This window comes from Cygnus olor, chromosome 5 (genome assembly GCF_009769625.2).
Source record: "Cygnus olor isolate bCygOlo1 chromosome 5, bCygOlo1.pri.v2, whole genome shotgun sequence".
In the NCBI taxonomy this organism is placed as follows: Eukaryota; Metazoa; Chordata; class Aves; order Anseriformes; family Anatidae; genus Cygnus; species Cygnus olor.
In genome coordinates this window covers 5,790,130-5,813,561 of record NC_049173.1, presented here as the reverse complement: position 1 = coordinate 5,813,561, position 23,432 = coordinate 5,790,130, and the positions used below count along the sequence as shown (strand labels likewise).

The following is a 23,432-nucleotide window of genomic DNA, read 5'->3' as shown; positions in this document are numbered from 1 at the left end:
GGCCAGCTGTAGTCTCCGTTCTTCAGTATCACTTCAGGCCACATGGAAATAAGGCTCTTCTGTTGCTTTAATAACACCCTTCATTCACAATGGCAGAAGCTGACAGCTAAAACTTTCCCTGCCAGCACAGCTTTTGCAGCAGAGACGTGGGCAACAGCTTCCTGAAGATTGTTAACAGTCAGAAGCCAAACGTTTCTAGAGCTACATAGGTTTGGCCAGCTACCTGTAAAAGAAGTTACTTGTATTTTGAAGTGTGAAAGAAAGGAGGAAAGAGAGCAAGTATGAGGAAGGGAAATAAAGTATCTACTTGTGGAAAATATTCAGTATCAAATAGCTTAAAAACAAATACGAAAAAAAATGGTTTTGTAAGGAAGAAGTGCTTTTTCATCTGCTGTTGTATTAGTTCTCATTTGTGGGTTTGTTAATTGTCAGGAAGAAATTCGAAGGCACACCATTGAATGCCTAGAAGAAGAGACTATAAAAAACAGCAATCTTCGCTTCAGATTGCAGAATTTTCCAAGAGAGATTACTGCAGAGATGACAGGTAGTACTGACCCAACCAGCTGTGAAAAAGGAGAGAATTGAATTTTCTGTACACTTAAACATGTTTGAAGTATTACTATAAAATGAATCTTACTGCTAAAGGTAAATTGCTTTCAGTAACTTCTTAATGAACAAAGATGGGTGTTTGTTGATGTGTGACGCCGTAAGGGGTTATTCTCCTACAAAACAGTGTAAATGAGAGGCATCTCCACTGAAGACCATGCATGAGCACTGGAGGAGTGACTGGGGAACTGCAGCATTCAGGTCTGATCCCAGCTGTGCTACAGCCTTTCTCTGGTACTTGTGATAGAGCACTTGAGTGCTCTGTGCTGTGAGTTCCCTCCTGTAGGGTTAATAATGAGGTGACATTAATCATAATCATAATAATGATCCCCCACTATTGGGTGGGGTTCATCTGACCAAATGCTAATCAATTGGCTCATATGGTTGGTAAAGAGAAAGAGGCACTTGGAGGCATGATTCATCTCATCCTAGAATAGATATTTAAAGCAAGTCAGAAGAATCATGAACTTGAAGTGCCTCATTCTCTCCACTGGCTATGAAGGGTTGCTAAAACAATAGCTCAGATGCAGGTGTCTAAAAGAAATAAAGGTCGAGTTCTATTTATCTGTTCTTTTTCTCAGGTGTGGTTTCACTTTTAAGATGAATATGCCAAGGCATGCTTTGCTACCTCTTTCTAACTGCAGTCCCAGAGGATAGTGGTCAAGTAGCTGATCTAGATGAATACTGGGATTTCTTCTTTTGGGGAGAAGCAAGGGAGTTGGGTTTGTGTATCTGGATAACCACCAGGCTGCATAGTTACAGGTGTGGGGGCTCAGGGGGAGGGATGGCAACGAGGCAGGGGGAGCAGGACTTCTTTTGGTGTGCTATGGAGTTATATCAGTTTTAGATTCATCGTGAAACAGCAGCCAGAGCTTTGGTATTTTTTTTCCAGCTGCATTCTGTGTTTGCTGGTTAGTTTCTTACAGCAAGTTTCCTCCCTCCCCTTCTCTCTGCCTATAGCACCGGTTGCTATGCAGTCGGTTGTTTGGACTAGCTGCTGCCATTCTGCACCGAGTGTTTTTTGCGTGGGTGGATGTACACTAATGTGGCTGTTATCTCAGAAGCTGAAAAGATGCTGTAGTACAACGCCCATGCACAGAAGAGCTTTATCCACAGCACCTCTTCATGCAGGCTCTTCAGTTTCACAAAGCAGTGGCTGAGGAGAAATGCTACTGAATATTGAGCAAGGTGTTCCTGTTCCTTCTTCCTGGCTGCTAAAGCTGGTTGTGCAGGAGATTATTTTTTTTTTCAGTGAAGTAATTTTTATCAGCTCACTGTACGTCTAGGGAATTTTGTAGACATATAGTATGAAAAAGAGCAATTTTTCTCTGAGAACACAGTAGATTTTTTCTTGTTGATAGATGCAGATGACTTAGGGAAAATGTGATAAGACTAAACTGCTGAAATAAAGTGTGTGATTTAGGGGATGTTATTGAGTGAGTTTCTTAGAATCACAGCTATCCCTTGCCAGGTGACAGTATCTATAGTAGTGAGCTAAAGATTATGAATCAGTCCCTTTATGCATTACCTCTGATATGCCTTTTTATATCTAAGAGGCTTCTGTGTGTTTGCTATTTATTTTGTAGCTCTTGTTAATGCAGCACGTGAATCTAGTGCAGCTCAGATAAATCAGCTGCAGTCTGCATTGAAGAGCATTGCTTATGAAATTGAATTACTGGATGAGAAGCAAACCCTTTGTGAAAGACAGAACGCTGCACTGTGGTATGTATTTATTTGAACAAGGAAAACCATACTGGCAAGATGATTAAGGCGAATTGAAATGTTATCAAAACATGGTGAGTAGTGCTTGTCCCTCACCCCTGCAGCTAGCCGCAAATGTTTCTAGGCAACTCTTCGCTGCAGCAGCAAGCATGATTTTTAAGATCTTGTTTCTTGAACAGCAGAGCCTGCTTGCTGCTGCCTGCCCCCTGTGGCCCTGATAAGCTTGCTCAGAGAAAACTGGCTGCAACTTTGCTTCTCACACTGGCAGGGAGAATTTTCTCTTTCAACAATTTATGTTAAGGAACAAGTACAAAGATTGTAATTTTCAGGTTTGAAAAAAAAAATGTGGAAGGAACTCTGAATCAGTAACTGTGATAGAGATCCCTCTTCCTCTTTGAGAGTTATCTGAAGAGGATACAGAGACTTGGGAGATAGTTGTTTTCTCCCTGCCAGATTTCATGTTACTGTCACCTTCTGGCATGCTGCTATAGAGCTGTTCAAAAATAAATCACAATGCGTTTTCTTAGGGGAAGTCTTCTTCATTCGTTTGGTGCTTGAAAACAGCCCTTCCATTTTTATTAAAACTCATGGAAAATAATCACATTGGAAAAAGTAAAACTGCATAACTATTACAATAAATAACTGAAAGCTGTTCCATTAGAATTAAAGGTCTTAGATGGTGCCAGTGGGTGCCAGCCCTTTATATAGATAGGGCTATAGCTTGGACTGAGTTGCCAACATATGGATAGACAAGTATTATTTCAACAAACATTTGAATCAAATATCTGAATGAATAGTAGGAAGTATTATATGCATTTTATTTTATTTTTTTCAGTGAGGAACAAGAATACTTGCAGACACAGCATAAAAGAAGAGTAGACTTGCTGAATGAAAGGATGGCAACAAAAATTAACACAAATGTTCTGTTAATTGAGACTTACAATAAAACAAGGGAGACAGAAAGAGAAATAATCAGAGCAAAGGCAGCATTTGAGGAATTAAAAGAAAAAATAGCTGAAAAAATAAGTAAACTTGAGAAAGAGAATGAAGAATGTGATGGAAAGGTAAAGGTTTTGAAATGTATTTCACAGTTTTACAGATGGTTATATAGTGCCAAAAATGAAATGCTGTTTGAAATTGTGCTGAATTTTGGGTTTAGCTTTCTCATACAGAGCTAACTTAGATCTCCATAGCAGCCAAACACAAAAATGACTCTTGTCATTGGGTGTGCACGTGCACAAACTGACTGTTTTGACTTCTGCATACATGTGCTTGTGTATTTGTGCGTGAGGGGTGTATATGTACATGCAAAAATGTGTACATCAGAATCGAATGGTATATGGAATTTGTTTCCTAGTAGCGCATCTCAGAATGTCATGTCTGTACTGGTTGTTTTTACTGGGTGTGGGATAAATAATCATATGCTGGAATTTCACCCCTCCAGACACACTTCTTAAAATAAAGGTACCTATATTTACCAGCAAACTCTGTGATAAGTTTTCACTGTTTATTTATTTATTTTATTCTGCCCTACTTTCAGTTGCATATATTTGGTATCGTTTCTGAATGCTAACATAAAAATAGAAGAATAGATTAAAAGAAAACTTCCAAGTAGAAAATATTTTTCTGCAGAACGGAACTGTAGCTGTGTTCCTAGGATGGTATAATCTGTTTCCTACACTGAAATAAAATCACAAAAACTTTTGAGAGAACAGATCCTAATTTGCATCTTTTATTAATTATTGTTTCTTTTTCTTAAAGAATTTATTCATTAGGTACATAGCTGTGTTTGTTTTGTTTTTTTTTTTTACAGAATTTTTTCTTCCACTGTAAATTTAGTGCTTGCTTAATTTTGAAAGGCTCCAGATGCTTTAGTATTAAATTTTAAACAATGCATAGTTAATTGCTCAGGGTGAATTAATTGTATTATTTTTAATGTAGAACAGAGAAATGAAAAACATGCTTGATATTCAGAAGGCAAAAACTTCAGCAAAAAAGGATGAATTTGAAAACTTGAATATAAAATTAATGGACCTACAACATTTGATAAGTCTGAATTCAACAGTAAGTTAAATGCAAAATAGTTTTGGTTCATTGTTAGCGCAAAGATCAAAATTTAATTTCATAACTGGTCAAAGTGAGGGGAATTTAGAGTAAAATGCAAACTACCTTTTAAGAAGAAAAATGAGCTTATATGGTATATAATTGACTGGCATTATTGACTACTCAGTTATAAGTCTATGTTAAAAATAGAAGATCCATATAGAATGTTTTTACCAACAATGAAATAGTTTGCTACTCTCTGTGCTGGTTGATTTATTCAGCAGGACAGACTTATGGGGAACTTAAGAAAAAAAAAAAAGAAGAGGGGAAGGGAGAGGGGAATGATTCAGTGAGAGGGTTACTTGACCCTCAAGTCAGCTATTTGGAGCTAGCTGAAAAAGAAAAGTGACAGTTGAGATATTTGGTGGGCACAAATGTGAAAAAGAAAGGTAATTATTTATAGTAGTTCAAGGCTGACATCAGGGAAAGAAATTTAGGAAAGACTTTGCTCAACTGTTATGAAAGAATTTGCATTGGAAGGTGTTGTAGGAATTGGAATGAGCAAGGAGCTCGTGGTGACGGTTGCACAGAACTTCATATGAATGCACTGACTAGAACAAGGCAGTCCACAGTGGTGGACATGATAACTTTAAGGAGGCTCAAGATCTGGACAGTCAAAGTTGATAGTGCTAAAAGACAACTAAGCTTTCTTTGTCTGCCACTTATTTAATGTTGGCTTCCAGATCAATCCTGCCTACTTTGGAACCGCTTTTCCCTTTTCGGTGGGATAACTTATCAGAGAAAAGTAAGGATAGATCAGTGTCCTTATCTTTCCTTTTATGATTTCTTGCAGCGTTAGCTCAAACTGTGTGCGTTCAGTTTAACATCTGCTGAGTTACCTGAGCACTACTGATAGCAACCATACTACAAAACTTAATTTGTGTGATGAGATGATCCAAACTGAGACTAAAGCATCATTTTCTGCCCTAGCTTTGCCAACTTTTGTTAGAAGCATTGCTGCCTTTCCAGTAACAGTCATTTCTGCCTATCACATTAGTGAAAATAACAGAATTGTGCACTGAGGTGCCCTTAAATGACAGATTTCACAGGCTAATTTTTTGAAGTTTCTTATCTTACCAACCTGCATTGATTAATTTTTTTTAAACCCTTTAAGTGATTAATTGCAAAAAATGCAGCCTTAACCACTGTTTCCTCAACATTCTTGCTTTGCAGGCAGTAGAAATTTTGACTACGAAATCTCAGACTAGCTAGAAAATAGTAGAGGAGAATCACATTCAGATGTTAAGATTTTTTTTTTTTTTTTAATTTTTTTTAAAAGACCAGTGGTAGTAAAGGGATTCATTATCTGCTGTTTTGAAAATTATTTTATTTTGGTATAGTCTGTTTTGTTTTGTTTTTTTTCTTTATAGGCTATATGTAATGAGAGAATTCTCGTAGCAAAACTGAAAAAAGAGAGTGAGCATTTGGAAGAAAAAATGGAATTTAAAAAGAGAGACATGCTGGGAGCCTTGGAAAAGAAGTAAGAATTATTAGATGATTTGATTTGATCTTTCTGCTCTACCTGCATCGGTGTTTTCACTGGAAAAGTTTGCACCAGCCATGTTCTATAAAGCATCTGAATTATTTATACTGTAAAATAGCTAACAAATCCAAGGAGTCTCTTGATAAATATATTTCTATTAGCTATATTTCTATATTAATTATTTCTATATTCTAAATATATTTCTAAATATATTTCTACCATAAAGACTCAGAGGATGGCTGGGGTTAATCTGAATTAGCTATCAGGGAACAAATATTCACTAACAGTGCCTTTTGGACTAGAGCTGTGTTCAGTTGTACAGTGTATGTGGTGGATGTGTCAGCTGTTGCTCTCTGCACATGCTATCATCTTCCTGTCAGCCAGAATACTTATTTGCTATGGCACAGAGACGATTTTTTCTGTATGTTCCCTGAGGTGCAAAGTGTAGCAAATGATGTGAATAAGCAAAATAATCTGAATGTCATTCTATGGGCTTGTTTACTACACATGTGGAGCTCAGTGTGGAGATCCTCAATTTAGCATTATGCAGGCTAGCTCCAGTGCTGCTTCTCCTCTCTTCCTCTGTATCAGATTCCTTTCTTGAAGCACTTCTTTCAGGTAGACTCGTGCTTCTTGCATGGCTCCCAGTTTGTATAGTAGGCAAAGGAAATGAGTATCACTTGTACTGACTGCATCCACTAAAACATACTTGCACAATATGCATCAGAAGTAAGATTGTAAATCCATGCTCAAACTTTCCTTTTTTAACCTGTAGACTGTTGCTGATAGGATTTATTTACTGGAAGGCCTGTCTGCTTGCTCTTTTGAGTACTTTTTCTATCAGCTTGCGTGTAGAAAATATTGACCACAAGCCTTCCTTGGATTGTCTTTTAAGATCTAGCAATAGAGAGCCTAGTAGTTCTGTATGTCCTTACCTTCTTTCCAGGTTTTGCTCTCATCAAATATATTAGAGGGAAGTAATGAATAAGAATATCTGAATGGAATAGAGCTCAAATGCATGCAGACATTGATGTAACTTACATTCACGTGAGGGGCCTGAGAATAAGAATGTGTGATTTTTAATAATCTTGTGTTAATACCCCCCCCTAAATATGCCCATGTTGGCTTTGTTTAATAGAAATCAGCTTGATTCTGAATTATTGCTTTTACAATCAAAAATTGCACAAGAAAAAGAAGATTTTGATAAGGAACTTAAGAAGGTAAGAGATCTTTATTCTGGCTCAGAGTTCTTACTAGGCTAGGTCTCGATAAAGCTTTCAATAACAGGCCTGTGCAAAGTGTGACATGAAATACTTTAGGTGCTTTGTTTTGGCCATACCTCTGTGTTTGATAGGTGCAAGCAGGTAGAAGAGGCACAAACATTTGCAGGACATGTAGCCTTCTGCTCCAGACTCTGGGGGTAGTGCCAGAGGTAGTGGTGAGATCTGCTCTTCAACCAAGACTATGTTAAGTATGTTATGTGTTAAGTATGTTAACATACTTAAGGGGGCACTAAGAGGTGGGGTGAACTTGAAGGTGTGGTCTTGTGAGCTGGGATGCAATGAAATATAGAGGCTTGTGAGATTAGGATGTTGATTTGGGAGCGAGTATATGCACAGTAAGAGAATGGGCAGGCAGATGTATGCAGGAGGATGGCGGTGAGATTTGCTTACAAGGATGAGGATGGTATCCTGATCTGGAAAGCTGCATGAGGAGTTTTCATAGTGATTCTTGCTGATTTACTCCATGATTTCTTACATTGTTATTAATTTATACTGCCTGTGTGGAAAAGGCCACTAGTGGTGGCACTCCATCTGCCAGACCTGCGAGGGAAGGGCAGCTGCCTGAGACTATTGTTATGCAGACTACACACATCTTTCTGGGGATGGTTTCCAAGTTACGTTCACGAACTCTCCTCCAGATGTGCACACATAAGACAAGGTGTCAGTCCATTAAAAACTCAGCCCTACTGGCATTAGGCAGTGTAGGTGGGAGCCACATTCTCCCCATCCCATACACACCTCTCCTGCACTTTACTGCACTCTACCAGCACAAGCCAGAACCCCAGTCACCTGCTTCCTACTTCCTTTCTCTCTTGTCTTCCTGTCCATTCTCCTTCAGCCATGACCTGTGACTTCCCTCCACTTTGATATTGCATGCCCTTATTTTATGATATGCGTGTCCTTATTTCTAGGCTAAGGAGTATCTACAGAACGCTGAATGCCTGAATAAAAAACTTAAATCGGAAAATAAAACTGCACGCCAAAAGTTTGAACAAGCACTGAAAGAAGAAAAACAATGGGCTAGAAAAAGGGACGAGATGGAGGCAAAGTAGGTTTCAACTGTCAGCTTTTGGATACAGATATTTTAAGTTTGTCATTTTATGACTAATGCTTTTCTTGCTACATTGTGAGATCATGTTTCGGATGAAGAATCTAACATTTTTTGTTTTCTTCTGGTAGATTGAAGAGATTATCCACTTTGTTGGATGAAAAGCTTGAATTTCTGGCAAATCTTGTGATGGAAAAGAAGAACCTAGAGATGGAAATTGAAAATCTTGAGGACAGCCTGCTGTATGTAATCTCTCAATATTGACTATTAAATTATCTCAGTGCCATTTACTCAGGAGCAAAGCTGGTGTGAGAGATTCAGAAATGTAACATTCAGTAGGGAAGCTAAATGGCTTTATGAACTATACAAGCAGGCTGGTGTGAAACTTCATACAGCTGCCAGTTATACTAATTCAATCTGTGGTTTCTTATCACCAGGTGAGGCATTATACAAATAACAATGAATACTGAAGCAGTGCAGAATGTAAAACTTCACAAACAATGGTTGTGACTGCAAACTCCATACAGTGGTACCAGGTCTTGGTCCAAGCCACTACCATTTTGTGGTGGTATCTGAGAAAATCTGCTTTTACTCAGAAAAATCTAAATAAACACAGATTTGCACCACGCACAAAAGTGCCCTGAAAAAGAAATCTTTGGGAGTGTGGTCAGAGCAGGACTGATTTCCTGTGCCCTGTGCAGTGATGTATGGCTGGGAGGAGCATGGTCAAAGCATTGTAGCTGGTGGAAGAGATTTTGGACTTTGCTGCCATAGGTGAGGGCATGCTGCATTGGATCCGGTTTGCCTATTTGCTAGAGAATCAGGACGGGAAGGCTGAACGTTATACTCTAATAATCAAATTCTCTCATGTAAGAAGGGTAAGGCTGGCAATGGGGAGAGCTTTTCTTTTTTCCCTCTGCTGGAGAGTCATCCTTTGCAATATAAAGGGAAAAGGTTCAGCCAGTTAATGTCCCCCAAACATAGCAGTGCCAAATGTTTGCATACACTCTGTATTTTGAGTGCCACCAGTTGTCCTGGTTCTGTGCAGCATTTCATAGTGTGGCACTACAGGGGCTGTGCTCCTAGGGTCTTTCTGTTCTCTCTCTAAATCCTCCTGAGGAATGTTTTTGTTAATATGGAGTTGTCCTTCTTATGAATATAATTATAGATGAAATGTAAGAAAATAATTGCTCACCTCCCTTTTCATACTGAACACGAAAACATACAATACATTCATTCTGTTTTGTAGGAAAAGAAGTACGTTTCTATTTTGATAGGAGCAGTGTCTTCATTTTTCCTAACAAAGGAGATATTGTTGCCATGTAAATGTGGAATACAAATAAGACCATGAGGTAGCCATACACTGCTGAAGAGGATGAGAACTTGTAGTGGAGTGCAATGAACTCTACACTATATAAAACTAAATTAAAAATATACTGAGGTGAATAATCATCACATAGTATCTTGACACTAATTGGATATCTACAGTAATGATAGGAAAGGAAAGGGTTTTAAGAGTTTTCTCCCAGAGTCAGTCAGCTCTTAATTTCAGACTTTTAAACTGGAATATATCAAACTATGCAAAATGTACCGCAGCTCTGACCTCTTAGAAAAACTAATTGAAAAATCCCCTTTTCCCAGTCCCTGTCATATGTTTTTAGGTTTTTATTTTATGTTTGTATATAGTAGACTTGTTATTTGACTCTTCACTGGCCTCATGAGAAACAGCATCTCAATATATCAAGTCCCAAATAATTTAATTTCAACAGATGACACACAGACCTCCCAGTCAATTTTACAGGACCACCAAAGAATATTTGGGGCACATCTCACTACTGTTAAAATGTCTTGGAGTGCTGGTTTGATACTTGTAAGTTTTGCGTTTGGAACAATAAGACCTTTGGAAGAAATCCCTATACAACCTCTTTGTAAATGCTTTTAGGGTTTGGAGCGGGTGCTTCCCACCACCTTTGTGTCTTGAAGGAGTGAGAATCACTGTTTTCACACTGCTGACCTTTTTTATTGCATTGAACTCTCTTGGAATGTATTGAACACATATAAAATTCATGCATTTTATTTTTTACCACACATAATACACTAAAAAAATGCATACGAAGAAATTAAAATAAATTGATTTGTCCATCTGGCTGAAAGTTCTACTCCTGAACGTACTCTTTTTTACTATTTACTACTAATACATTAGAATAATTGTTCATTTCTGAAACATCTGCTCTTGTGCTTTTGGATTTGTTTATTGTTTCTGACTTGAAAAAAGTCTCCTGGATTTGGCTTGGTTCCTATCAAGACACTCTTATTTTTACATTGATGTTTCTAACCAGAGAAACAATATGTAACACACAGCTATGGTTGAACACTAGTATGTATGTATTTTTGAGATATGACCCACAGGTACTAACTCCAACTTGTGAGTGTTGGAGGTTGGTTGGTGGGAAGGAAATTTTGAAAAACGCCACTAAAAATTTGAGATAACGTGCTCTGCAAATGTTCAGCATTATTTCTGAAAGTTTCCCTTTTTTTCCCCAGAATATCAAAGGAGATGTATGCAAAGGAACTGGCATCTCTAGAGCAAGATTTGAAGACAGAAAATAAGATGAGGTACAACTAACTAGTAATTGGGCATTGTGTCCTTAAAAACAAATAGCATATTAATGAATTACTACACCTTGTTACTGCTCTTATATCAGTGTTATAAACCCAAGGCCTCACTATGTAAATATCCGGTGATATTGTTGAAAAAGTTACTCTAAAATCTTTCTCTTTTGATAGCCAAGAATCTTTTTGTCATGACATCTGGTTTGCATTTTGATGTAGATAGTTGTTTCTACATCAGTGTTGTCATTTTATCCTTCTCATAGTTTACAAACCCTAGGGATTTATGAACATGAAATCATGTCCCTTCCAGCCTTGCAACTTGCTAAGCAAAATTAGCCAAATTATATGGTCCAGACTTGCATAAACTAATTTTAAGTACCTTACAGAAGCACTTAAGTGAGAGTAGTCACCTTAAGAGTCCTCCTGTGTGTTCAGTACAGGCAATTTTAAATAGAAATTCAGAGGTGTTTTTTTGTTGTTGCTGTTTCTGGTCTTTTTATGCATCTCTCCTAAATTCTGTCAGGATACCAGATTTCTTGCTGAACCACTTTGATCATAGTCCTGAAGTTACAGTAGATATGTTTGAGTTTTTCAATATCTTAAATTAGGCTTGCTATGCCTCTGATAATGCTATGTCTCCCTTCAGTGTTTTTCACCCGGTTTCAACTTATTTCTGCTTATGTATCTGTCACTAGAGTAATGCTTCAGTGGAAGCTACTGTACTTAAAAAAGCAGAGAAAACTGTTTTTCTCAGAGGAGGAGAATATAAGCAGAAAAGCGAGTGAATGGATAGAGGCTGTTAAAAAAAGGTGTGCTGAACTACTTCTGAAGGTATGTTAAACAGCAGATTTTATAAACCCGTGACATTCAATGTTATAGTAACTTCATGCTGTACATTGGGAGTAAACTGGTACCTACGTAAGTAGCCTCTGAAGTTCATTGCAAGCTATTAAACACGATATCAGGTCTAATTATCTTCAATATCTAAAGACAGGTTTGGACATTGTGCTAGGCAACTGGCTTTAGGTGGCCCTGAATGAGCAGGGAGGCTGGACAAAATGACCACCAGAGCTCCCTTCCAACCTTAACCATTCTGTGATCTGACCTTAACTCCAATTAATAACAATTAAAAGCAATTGTTTATCTCAGCAGATATTGTGCTTTAAATGCAGACTGCTGTCATTTTGTTCTGATTGCTTATTTCCTAGTGGTCCAGGTAGACACTATGTATTTTAGAAATTACTCACCTTTGTTTTGTTTTCCATTACGAGACTGAAGACCTTGAGAAAGAAATTCTTCAGTCTGAAAACCGAATCAAAGCACTGAGTGAAGAAGCAAATAAGAGGGAAAATGATTACAGGAATTATAATGAAGATTTCACTAACAAAATAAAATGTCTGGAGGTAAGCTTTGCTGTTTTTATTTATTTATTTAATTTACCTTGGAAAGATTTCTGGTGGATGAATTGGCAGTGTTTGATGTATCACGTTGGGGCATAGCTCCAATAGCTACACTTCAATGTGACCCATCTGTCAGTAACTGTTTCAAGAAATTTCTTTATTTTTCTTTGTTTGTTGTTGGGAATTTTTTTGATTGTTTATTTAATGCTCAAAAGCACTTACGATGAGACCCTCAGATTATTGAGACCCTGGAAGCAGCACACACCCATATGTATATATTCATGTACAATGTAGGCACCAATCTCAATAGAATGCCATGCAGTGAATATTCTTCTCAGAACGGTTGCCTCCCATTTTAAAATACATATATGTGCAGGACCAATTCAGTCATGAGATGCATCCAGTTTAGCTTTATTGTGAGCTACCCGATGTGTAACTTGTTAACGTAGAATTTGTTCTGTCATTTTTGGGTAAACAGGCCAACATATGTAGAAATACGACAGCTTGGTTTTAGACATTGTTCAAATTCTACTCTGAATTATTGCTGTTGCAAATCTATTGGAGTGATTGGTGGTGTGCGATACATAACCCGAGGCTACTTACTGTTGGTCTTCTTTAGAACACTGATGAGCTTTCTTTCCCAAAGAAAGTAGGGCACGGAAATGCTGAATGTGAACTATGCAGAGCTTTCAGAAATTTCAAGTGCTTCTCCGATCTTTGCTATGCAGCATATGCTCTGTCCCCAGGGAAACTGTCTGACTCTTGGTCAACAGTGTGATTTGAAATAGGATGAATCTGATGCCAGGAGTGTAGGAAGTATCTATATATCTTATGTGAGAAAGGTATATTTAGAGAAGGCCTTGGGGATCTTCATTTTTCTGGTGGAGAGGTTATGACTCCATATCATGCAAGACAGTTAGGGCCATGTTGTTACTGAAGCTTCCCTAAAAAACAGGCCTGAGATTGTCACTGATAAGTAAATAGTTGTGCCGGATTCATTCTCCCACTCTTTCTGGCACTTGAACTATTCAGAATATACAAAGTCATTGCTAAATATACATTGACTCCCATTCTGTCTTTTCTTTAATATAATCTACACTAAAAGAGTTTTTCCTACATCTAATACAGTGCTGAGGAAAACATAGTCAGAGGGTTGCCCTTTTCCTTCCTGGCCTGGACAAAGCAGGTTTGGAGCAATTGTAACTTATTTTCATTCAATGATACACTCTACCATTTTCTCCTTTTTTTTTAAACTGTTTTTCTGCTATGCTTTCATTTCCTACCATTTTGATGAAACAATTGTAGCTGCTTTGTTTTTTTCCCTATTTTCCTTTTGGGGAATAAATTCCTTTATAAATGCTTTCAAGCATTTTCTTGCACTTGTAAAATGACTGTTTGACTGTTGTCTCATGGAGGCAGTCTGTGTAAGGGGAATAATTTCCTTTATAAGAGTAATGACAGATCCTATGCTGATTTATTCTGCTCTGTCAGGAGCATCATGGTGATGCATGGTGTCAAAGTACTCTGTAGAAATGAGGCTTAGATCACCTTCCTTTCTCTGCCTTTTTAATACGCTAAGGGTGCCATTTCCATTTCGTCTGTTCTCCTCCTTACTATTCATTTTTTTTGCATTCTTTTTATCCATCCTTCTGCTACAGCCCATTTAAAAAAACGAACAAGCAAGCAAACAAACAAAAAAAAAAACAGCAAAAATCACCACCACCACCAAAACTTATGAGCATATCCAAACATCAATACTTTGAGATTTTTCTGGTATTTCTACTCTTATATCACACAACTGGATATGATTTTCCTGACTTCAGAGTCTCACAGGGACCAAAAACATGTAGTGCAGCATTTGACATGAATGTCGTGTAAATAAACAAGTTCAGTGTCCCAATGTTACTTCACATCCTGGGCCCAATTTAATTTCTAGTATGGCTTTATTTCTCGTGTATCATCTTGTCTCTCTCTTAACATCGTTCTTCAAGTCCTTCTGTCTATATAGGATGTTCCTGTTCTCCCTTTCCTTGTTTATACCTATTGCAGCAAAAGAGAATAGATGTATTTTTCTACTGAAAAGTAACTTAACTCCTGACTTGCATTCCTTTTGCCCTAATCAAGATGAGATTCCACTATGCTGATGGATGACCATACCCAGAATTAGTCTTTTTGTTTTGCTTTAAAACCAAATGTCTTTTTTTTAAGAAAAAAAAAAAAAAAAAAAGCTAAGGAATGAGGCAGAAAAGGATTAAAATGTACACATTTTTAATGGTATTTAGGTGATGATCTGCTCAGTCTTTTAGACCTGATAGTCCTCCTTCCACATACTGGTGTAGCAGCGCAAAGATTTCCAGGCTGGTAAGCCCTGTTGTAGGAGGATGTACACCTCAGATTCAGGAGCAGCAGCATTACGTTTGTCTTTAGCAAACATTAATATGAATAAAAAATAGGCTTATGGTTGTGCATGAAGCAACATGTGATATGTTAAGCTGCAGAATTAAATACTGCCAGGAAAGCACCTGTGAAATAAATGAAAGCACTCCATATTGATGATAAAAGGAAAAAAAAAAGTTGCATTCATTTTGCTTCATTTATGAGTTAGCAGAATCAATTGCCTAGTGCAACCAATGCCATTTAGTATAAATAATGCTAGTATCAGAAAGATAACACCACAGGCTAGGATAGGGAAGGAACCAGTTAGCAAGTGTACCGAGAGAACTCAGATGTCTTCAGATCATCCAAGTCTGACAAAATTCACTTTCAGGTAGTTAAGTTGCAGAAGCCATTTCAGAGCTGTTCATTATTTAACTGCACATCAAGAACAGGTGAAGCTCACATTATCTTCAGTTCCCAGAATAGCCATGCTGGGTAACACACAAAGTTGATCCTACAAGGAGCCTGTCTTCTGCAGTGAACAATAGAGCTGCTTGGAAAAGTAATGTAAGAAGAGTCAAATATAGAACAGCCCTTCTTCTGTAGTATCTCTATGACAAATGAAGTGTCAGGAACTTCTTCGGATGGAGATGATGGTATCTGCATTTAATAGCTTTTGATGGAATTTTATGCTGTGCTCGATCTCCAGAGTAATATTCTTCTGTCACTGATTGATAATTTTAGCTCACGTATACATTTGTCCTCCACAACATATAATTCGTTTAATAAGGACAAAAAAATTCTTCAGTTTTAAACCTGCGTCTTATATGTTTATCAACATCTTGCAGTTTTATGTTCTGAGAAACAGAGAATAGCTGCTGTCTACTCATCTTCTCCAGCAAAGGCATGTGATTTTACATACCTTTTATTGTATGTCCCCTCAGTTGTCACTTCTCAGGGCTGAAGAATACTGGGTACAAAAACGGATGGAAAAATCATCCCACATAATAGTTACCCATTGTTTACTGACCGAACAGAATAATGTTCTCAGTTAGTTTGAGGGAGTTTTCTCTCAGACTGGAATTAATCTCTATTTTCCTTAATGACTCAGGTGATAGGGCCGAGTGAATGCTTATCACATCTGCAGAGGACAGACTCGATAAGAGTGGGAGCACCCTCTGCAGGACAGAACTAGAATTCAGAATGATTTTAGCAAATTGGAGCAGTAATTTAGGGGAACAAAAAGAAGGCAAATAAAAAAAAGTCATGATAAAAAATGTGTATTTGTGTGTTTAGGTGGAAACAGTTGCTCTTTACAAACTCATCACTGGGGAGGTCTTCAAGCCTAGCAGTGATAAATAGGATTAAAGCTAACAATTTGAACATAAGTCAGCAAAGACATGTAGTAATGAAAAAGAGAAATATCGAACTGGTCTCTACAAAGTGGCATATAGACTGGCATGGCATATAATGCAAGCTTGCAGCTCCACACAGTTTTGGTAGGACACAGGTAGAACACATCATCTGGTATTGATCACCTAATTTAAAGAAGGATGTAGATTACTTGGAGATCCAAGGAGAGTTCAACAAAGATGATCAGGAAAAAAAAAATGAAGAAATGTGCAGTTTTTCCATTTAAAATAAGTAAATCTAAGAAAAGACGGTAGCTGCCAAACAAAAATTGATAGCAATATGACATCCTTGTCCACTTGTTGAGACAAATAGCAGGCAACAGAGTAGATTTAACTTAAGAAAAAGTTAGGGCCTAAGAAAACACTGACAGCACAAATTGCAAAACCCTGGAATCAATTGTCTGAGAAACGGTATCTCTACCACTAGGGTTTTTAAGGACAAGTCAAACATCTGTCATGGGTACTTAGGTCTAATTGATTCTGCTGTAGAGCAGAGAGATGGACTAAGATGACCTCTTGGGATCACTTCCAGTATTCCTTTCTCTGTGTTTTTTTTTTCCCCCTTGGTTACATTGAATTATTTATGCATTAAATGCTGCTTAGAAAGATTATTGATTGATATTTAGTTTCATTAAAGAATGACATCAAAACTGCAACTGAAAATCTGCTTAAAAAAGAACAAGAATTAAACGCAAGCAGGCTAACCTTGGAAGAAACCCAGAAAGAAAAAGAAGAGAAGTATACAAAATATGAAGAACTGAAGAAATCATTTTCAGGTAAGCGTTAAGTAGCTCCTTTACATAGCTGGGCTTTCTCTTGGTATTTCTGAAAAGAGCATGTCATAGCCCTTTGTCTGCCTGTAGCTCAGGTAAACTATGAAACAAGTATAAACCGAGCTCTTGGCAACAATTAGAATCCATAGACATGGCTATAACATAAATATGAAGTATTTTGAAATGCCAGACCAGTCAAACAGCTCACTTACTGATAGAACCTAGTTTTCTTTATAACAGTTTAACTTTAATGTACTGCAATTATACTGTCTTAAAAACCCTTTCCCTGCTTTGTAGAAAAGAAAGATGAAGAGTTAAGAATCAAAAGAGCCATTCAGCAGTCAATCAAGACTACTAGGAAGCTCAAGGAGGACATGGTAACAGCTTAAAACTTAACTGCTAGTTCTGTAAAGTTTCCACCAGCAGCTTTTTCCTCCCAATAAAAAGCAGGCACCCATGGAGATGGGAAGACAGGCTGGGGTTGTGCCTTCCTTTGTCTTGCCATGTTCCTATCCGGTGGATGCCTAAGACCTCAGCTCAGCGTGTGGCCCAGCATTTATATCAAGCCAGCCTTAAGCTTGAGTTTGCAGCCCCTAGGCACATGAACAGGCCAAGAAGAAGCTGTTGAGCTTCTGCAGTTGAGCAGTGTCCCTACAGAGCTTGCACAGTGAATCTGCCTGTCGGCCACCTTCAGACCTGTACAGCTGATGAGTTTGAGCACAGTACCACAGTGCACATCAGACCTGCAGAGCCCTCACTGGCCATTTTTACAGCGCATGCACGACCAGTCTCAGTGTGTAGCAGGGCCACTTGTCTAGGGCTGTGGGCATCAGGCAGCCTGGCCAGAACTTCAGGTGAGCTATACATCCTAGTCAGATTACTTTTGCTTTCTGTTTCTCTGGCAGAACAACACTTTCAGGTGGAAAAGGAATGTAGTTGCATCTTCTTGTGTTAATGGGAAGAATTTAAATGTCTTTAGTTACTGAAGGGCATGAGAGAAACTTGATAAACTACATAAAAGGCTCTGTTTTGAAGTTGATCAGATTGTAGGATCCATGCCCAAGTAATGGTAATGGGCAAATCTCTCTGATGACTGTTCCATAGAAGCCATGTGAACACAGAAACTGTCTTCGTTCAGAGAAGGGAGACCTCTTTCTCCAACCATATTAGAATAGCGAAGCACAACAAAACATTTGTGTACACCCAAACATCCAGTGACAGTAATGTGATGCTTCTGTCATTGGGTGGCCTTGCAGCATGAAGGTCACTTCATGTCAGAGCAGGTTCCTTTCTTGAGGACCATGAGCTATCTTTTACCCTCTCTGTATCTCTTCCTACTTGTTGGTAAGAGAGTACAGATACCTATCTCAGATGTTACTTTGAAAATTTTAAATGAAAGGTGCCATGTAGTAAAAACTCTTTTCACTTTAAGTACAAAAATCCAGTATAAAGGTCGGGTAGCAGTGAAGATTTTGTTATTTACAGCTGGAGCTAAGGAATAAGCTGCGGATCAAGCGTGATGCTGCAGTTAGTCAGCTGAAGAATCACACAGAGAGTATGAAGTTGCTGGAAAGAGACATCTATGAGATCAATAGAAAACTTGACATTGTGAACACGGAGAACTGCAGATTCAAATTAGTGAGTATATTGAAGCTTAACAGTGTTTATTCCCAATATGAAGTTCTCTGTTCATTTTTTATTTCACAGAGAGCTATCCACGGAAGATGATGAAACACAAAAACAACAGGGAAAACGTTGTCTTGTAAAGGAATGCGTAGATCTGTGTTTACTTTGGAGGGAAACAAAGAGGAATATCCAAGCGCAAGGCATCTGCCTAAGACATAATCAGTATCATGTATCTGCTGCGTTCAGTCAGGGATTGTAGGAAAAAGCCTTCCTGCCACGAGATGGAAATGAGATGTAGAATAGGCCTGTGTTGATTGGAATACATGCTTTTGGAAGATTTCTGTATACCTTTCAGACCCTGGGCTATCAGAGCAGTAGAGTCTCCTTCCCTGTAAAACACATGAAGGATCGTAAAAGTGGTCTTATCGCCAGCTGTTTTCAGGCTGCCGTCCAGACTTGAACCCACATTTGCGCAGACATGTGGACTGAATTTCTGAGATGATGTTAACCCTGTGCACTGTTTGGTGCCTGTGAGCAGAGAGCTCTACTGCTGCAAGTAGTGAATCTGTGCATGCTAGCGCTGCAGATGCTGGGTACCAGTGACTCTGTAGCTCTGATTATAGCCTCCTGGACTAAAAGGCTTCACTCAGAGGCAAAACCCCTGGTTACGCTACAAATCTCCCTCTCCTTATGTTCAGTTGACTAACAGAAGCTGAGAAGCCTTTTCTGATGCCTGTATCGCACCAGGAAGCGCTGTTTGTTGTGTCTGACCTGGGCTAACTCACTTCAGCCAAAGCTGGGACAGCACAAGCTGAGTGCCAGTATTGACCCAATGTGAATGAGTCCACACGATTTTGGGGAAGAGAGGAAGAAAGCGTCCTGGTTTGGATGTTACCTGGGCTGTTCTGGCTGTTTTCAGCATCATAGCCCATTTTACTCGGTAGCATAGACATAGCTGGCTTGTGTTGATTTTGACAACCGTTAAAATTGAATCAGAAAGATGGAATGGATGCTATTGTTGAGAGGAAGCATGTCCAGAGGAATACATTAACCTTTGTATTTCTGTAAGTTAAACATCAGCTGGCTTCTTTAGAAACAGTGAAACTGGTCAGAAGTTATTTAGAAAAGTTGGAAATTGCGACAAGTACTCAGTTGTAATTATTTTTTTACAGTGCAATGTGCAGATGAAAGAAGATATTTTTGCAATGAATTCTGAAGCAGAAAACCACAAGTCAGCAACAGTCAAAATTCTGAATGAGCTAGCAGTGCTTCATGGTAACATGTTAATTACTATGTCAAGACAAAAAGTAATATTTTTAAATAATATCTTTCAGTCCTTGTGTCTTTTTCGAAGAACAATCTACTGTAGTTTAACTGTTGACTCTGTTGTAGATCATCTTCTGAAGGCATGGTCAGAGGACAGCTTTATTCAAAAGGTGAATTTCAATTTTCTGTCATACTATTTTGCATAACTATGTTTCACTTGTGATGTAAAAATGATTTCATATTGCAAATAGGGCACTGCAATTTTTGAATTCATGGGGGGGCAAAGTATTAAACCTGTGGTTTCTAACGTTATAGAATTTTTTCCTGGTACTGTTCTTTTTGCTTGTCTTTTCGATCCTTTCTTAAACCTGTGCAGTCTCCCTGTATCTGCTAACATTCTTGCTTCTACATGCTGATCATCAACCTTGTAATTTTTTTCCAGTTGGAAATGGGCTTATTTTCAACAGGAATTAAACCAAACTATCATGTAAGAAAGTTTTTCACAAGTTCTTCCATTAGAAAGGCAAACTTTTTTTTTCTTTCTTCCTTTTTTTTTTTTCTTATGCAAGGATTGGATCATTATTGAAAAATTTCCTTTGGAAATGGTGTTCTGGTGGCTAGTCAAGCTGTGAGAAAACAAGATAAGATAACTTTCTCAGCATTCTGTGGTTTGTGTTTGTTGTTGCTGTTGTTGTTTTTTGGTTTTGTCTTTTTCATTTTGAGAAAAAAGGAGTTTTATCCCATGTTGTTATAGGAATTTCTGGAGAACGAGCAGGAAATTCTGAATGCAGTGACGGCCCTAGCAACAAAAATTCAACATCGAGAGGAAAAGATTGGTGATATTAATAGCAGGCTACAAAATAACCTGGAAGGACTGGATTCTCTGTTTGAAAAAAAATCTAGAATGGATGATCACTGTAAGATACATCAAACTTTTTCCTCTATTTTTTTTCAATCCCAGAGGAGTTCTGTTGAATATGTTAATTTTTAGTAGTTTGTGACAAAATACAAGGAGTACAGCTGCGTTAGATCAGCTCACTCTGCTGTAGATTCAGATTTAGTGGAACAGTTAGTGCATTTTTTTTTAGGAGAACTAGCCATGCTTTATCACACAGCCTGAATATTAACTTTAATTTCCTCTTTCTAAAGGGTTGTGATAACAACGGTGAGGGGGCTGTAAAATTGTCTGAGCATCGCTGATCTTTCCAGAATTACATTTGCTTTTCCACAAAGGATAAATAAAACTAACAAACTCCAACTCCTGCAGCTTGTTGTCATATGGTTACCACTGTAGGACTACATGGTTAATTAATGTTTATGTTGCCTAGAATTTTACCTGTGGGCAATTTGTGCTGCTGTTTCCATTTTAAATGAATGCCATTCTATACTGCAGTCTAGCAGAGGTATGGGGTGGTGTTATTACACAGGGGCCTTAGATGCATACACGCCAAATTGCTTGCTTCAGGTCCTTGCTTTAACTCAAATCCTGTAAATTTCTGCTTTTCTTGCTGGTTCATTGAGGCCTCATTTGTAATGAATCGCAGGTTTGGTCACTGTATGACATTGCCTTGGTACTGAACGTTGTAAATCAGAAAAGCTACAGCACTCAGGATGCTTTGAAGTAGTTGGGTCTGGGTTATATGACAGGAAGCCAGGAAGGGGGGAATTTATAGAGGAAGGGAATCTCCCTGGAAGGAAGCCAGGCAGAGGGGGGGAGGATGGTGAACATATAGCAGAAGAGTCCCCCAGTTCATCTGAAGGCCCATGTCAGTATTATTTTGTGGGTGAAATGTGCAGGGCAGGCTTCTTCATAAGGAGCCTACAGAAACGTTGCTTGATCCTCCAAAACTGCAAGTATTTAGCTGCATCTGTTGAACCCCTTGACTGCCATTGCTTTTTATTTTAATTTTATTGTTTTTTAATGATAGTGAGAGAAGAGGATTAAAAAAAGCTATTAATTTGCCTTTTACATTCCAGGTTTTGCTGAAGGCTAAAACCCCTGAGGCCAGAAGGAAGGTCAGTGCTTGGTAATGCCACGCATGGTTTACAGGCTTCCTATAAACTCTGCTTTTAATAAGTCCCTGATTCTCCAGCCTTTAAAATTAGTACATGATTCTCTAGGCTGATCAAAAGATGTACTCATTAGTACAGCTAATGTTACCTCAGAATCATCATTACTTTTCTTTTTAAAAATATAAGGTCCGACTTTTAAACCTAACATACGTAGTCTGTATGTGGAAACGCACATGGAAGCATACAGTCCTCAGTACTGCACCTCTGCAGAAGCCTTTCCCTGCCTGTTGCTGTACTGGCTGCTCACACGCTCATATGTCCCGATGTGGTAACCATGCAAAACTAGACACAAAACTGTCTTTAGGACATTTTAAAGAGAAACACCCCTATGAATCTGTTATGTACGTGGTAACTTAACACATGGATTTGAAGAACATACTTTTAGTTCTGTCCTCTACACCTGTTTGGCTGCAAACTGCAGTTGCTATGTAGCAGTGTAGATAGAATTTGATTTCCTTAAGGAGATCAATTATTTCCTTAATCCCTAAATAATCCCTTACTTCTACATACAAGGTGGGGTTTGTTTGCACGCAATTTTTAGAAGCGGCAAACCTGTCAATTGGCAATGCACAGAGCAAAGTTATCAGGAACTGTGTATCAGATGTAAGAAATTAAACCTATGGAGAAAGGTTCCTGAATAGAGCAGCGCGCTACCTTGAGGCAGGCTGGCTGAGATGGCACCCACGCAGGCCCTGAGCTCTCAGCAGTCTCTGTCCCTTCCCACTGAGCCAGCAGGGGCTTTACTTGGGGGTGGGTCGGCCTTAGGAACGTGGGTAGGTAATAGACTAGAGAAAGGGCACTACTGTCACAATTAACAAGGGAAAGATGCACTGCTATTTCTGCTACTACAGCCAACACATCATGAAAACATCTGCCTAGAACTATTCCTTCAATGTTTAGTCCTTCGGTGCTGCTCTGCCTCTTCTGGGCCCTCTATGGCACTAAGCGTTTTGTGACTAATGTACTGTATGTGTGCTCTGGGCGTCTTCCCATACAACATACATAAATGATAAATGGATGTAACAGGCACGAAGCATTCTCACAAGCGGAAGTTAAGATGTCTCTTGTATAAGATGTGGAGAAGGGGAGAAGCCTCCATCCATTTGTAGTTAACATAGTTTAGACCTACCTGCAGCAAGTGCTTTGCTGACACTAGGTGAAGGCTACTAGGAAAAGAAAAATCTTTAACCTGATCCTAGATGGGAATTTATAGTCAGGATATAAGAAAATGGCTTTAGTAAGAGAAATGCTACTGTTTAATCATTTCCAGGAGTAGGTCTCCATACCTGAACACAGAACATAAACTATAGAGAACTTCACAATGCATTTTGTCTCCTTTCTCCTAGAAGTCAGGATAAAGTGCAGTGAAGAAATGAGGAGATGCTTCCATCAAAAAAGAACATCTTGAGCAAGATTCTAGTGCTTATCTTCAGCTAAGTCTCTTTCCCCTCACAGAAGGTAGAAGCCAGAACGCATGATGAAAAAAACAAGTGCTGTTTCATTTAAGCTCATTTAAGATGTTCAAGTGCTCTATGTTTTATCTGATCTCTGTATCATTGAAACTCTATTGAAAAATAAATATTGTTATATTCAAACACCACCTAAAATATTGTAATAGGAAATAAACATATACAAGCAAAACGCTGTA

General features: G+C 38.4%; 1 protein-coding gene across 2 annotated transcripts; it reads left to right on the top strand.

Moving 5' to 3' along the window:
- The first annotated feature begins 969 nt into the window (after positions 1-969).
- LOC121071581 (spindle pole body component 110-like) lies at positions 970-23,291 on the top strand. 2 transcript variants are annotated; one of them, XM_040559940.1, is made up of 17 exons: positions 970-1,155; positions 2,193-2,328; positions 5,802-5,911; positions 7,053-7,134; positions 8,109-8,245; positions 8,377-8,487; positions 10,790-10,861; positions 11,554-11,689; positions 12,130-12,261; positions 16,684-16,822; positions 17,117-17,196; positions 18,305-18,457; positions 19,618-19,720; positions 19,838-19,881; positions 20,466-20,628; positions 21,689-21,727; positions 23,131-23,291. In XM_040559940.1, exons 3-16 carry the CDS (start codon positions 5,868-5,870, stop codon positions 21,703-21,705), a joined length of 1,413 nt encoding a protein of 470 aa, XP_040415874.1. In that variant the 5' UTR covers positions 970-1,155; positions 2,193-2,328; positions 5,802-5,867; the 3' UTR covers positions 21,706-21,727; positions 23,131-23,291. The 2 variants fall into 2 exon arrangements, with proteins under 2 accessions (XP_040415874.1, XP_040415871.1); XM_040559937.1 differs by lacking the exons at positions 970-1,155; positions 2,193-2,328 and adding an exon at positions 4,287-4,392.
- Positions 23,292-23,432: the final 141 nt, after the last annotated feature.

What these genes read in the sequence shown, in the direction of transcription:
- LOC121071581 (XM_040559937.1), top strand. Translation starts at nt 4,288, where the DNA reads ATGCTTGATATTCAGAAGGCAAAAACTTCAGCAAAAAAGGATGAATTT. An exon ending in GGAAGCTCAAGGAGGACATG is followed by an intron (nt 17,197 to 18,304) that starts GTAACAGCTTAA and finishes TGTTATTTACAG; the next exon opens with CTGGAGCTAAGGAATAAGCT. An exon ending in AGAACTGCAGATTCAAATTA is followed by an intron (nt 18,458 to 19,617) that starts GTGAGTATATTG and finishes ATTTTTTTACAG; the next exon opens with TGCAATGTGCAGATGAAAGA.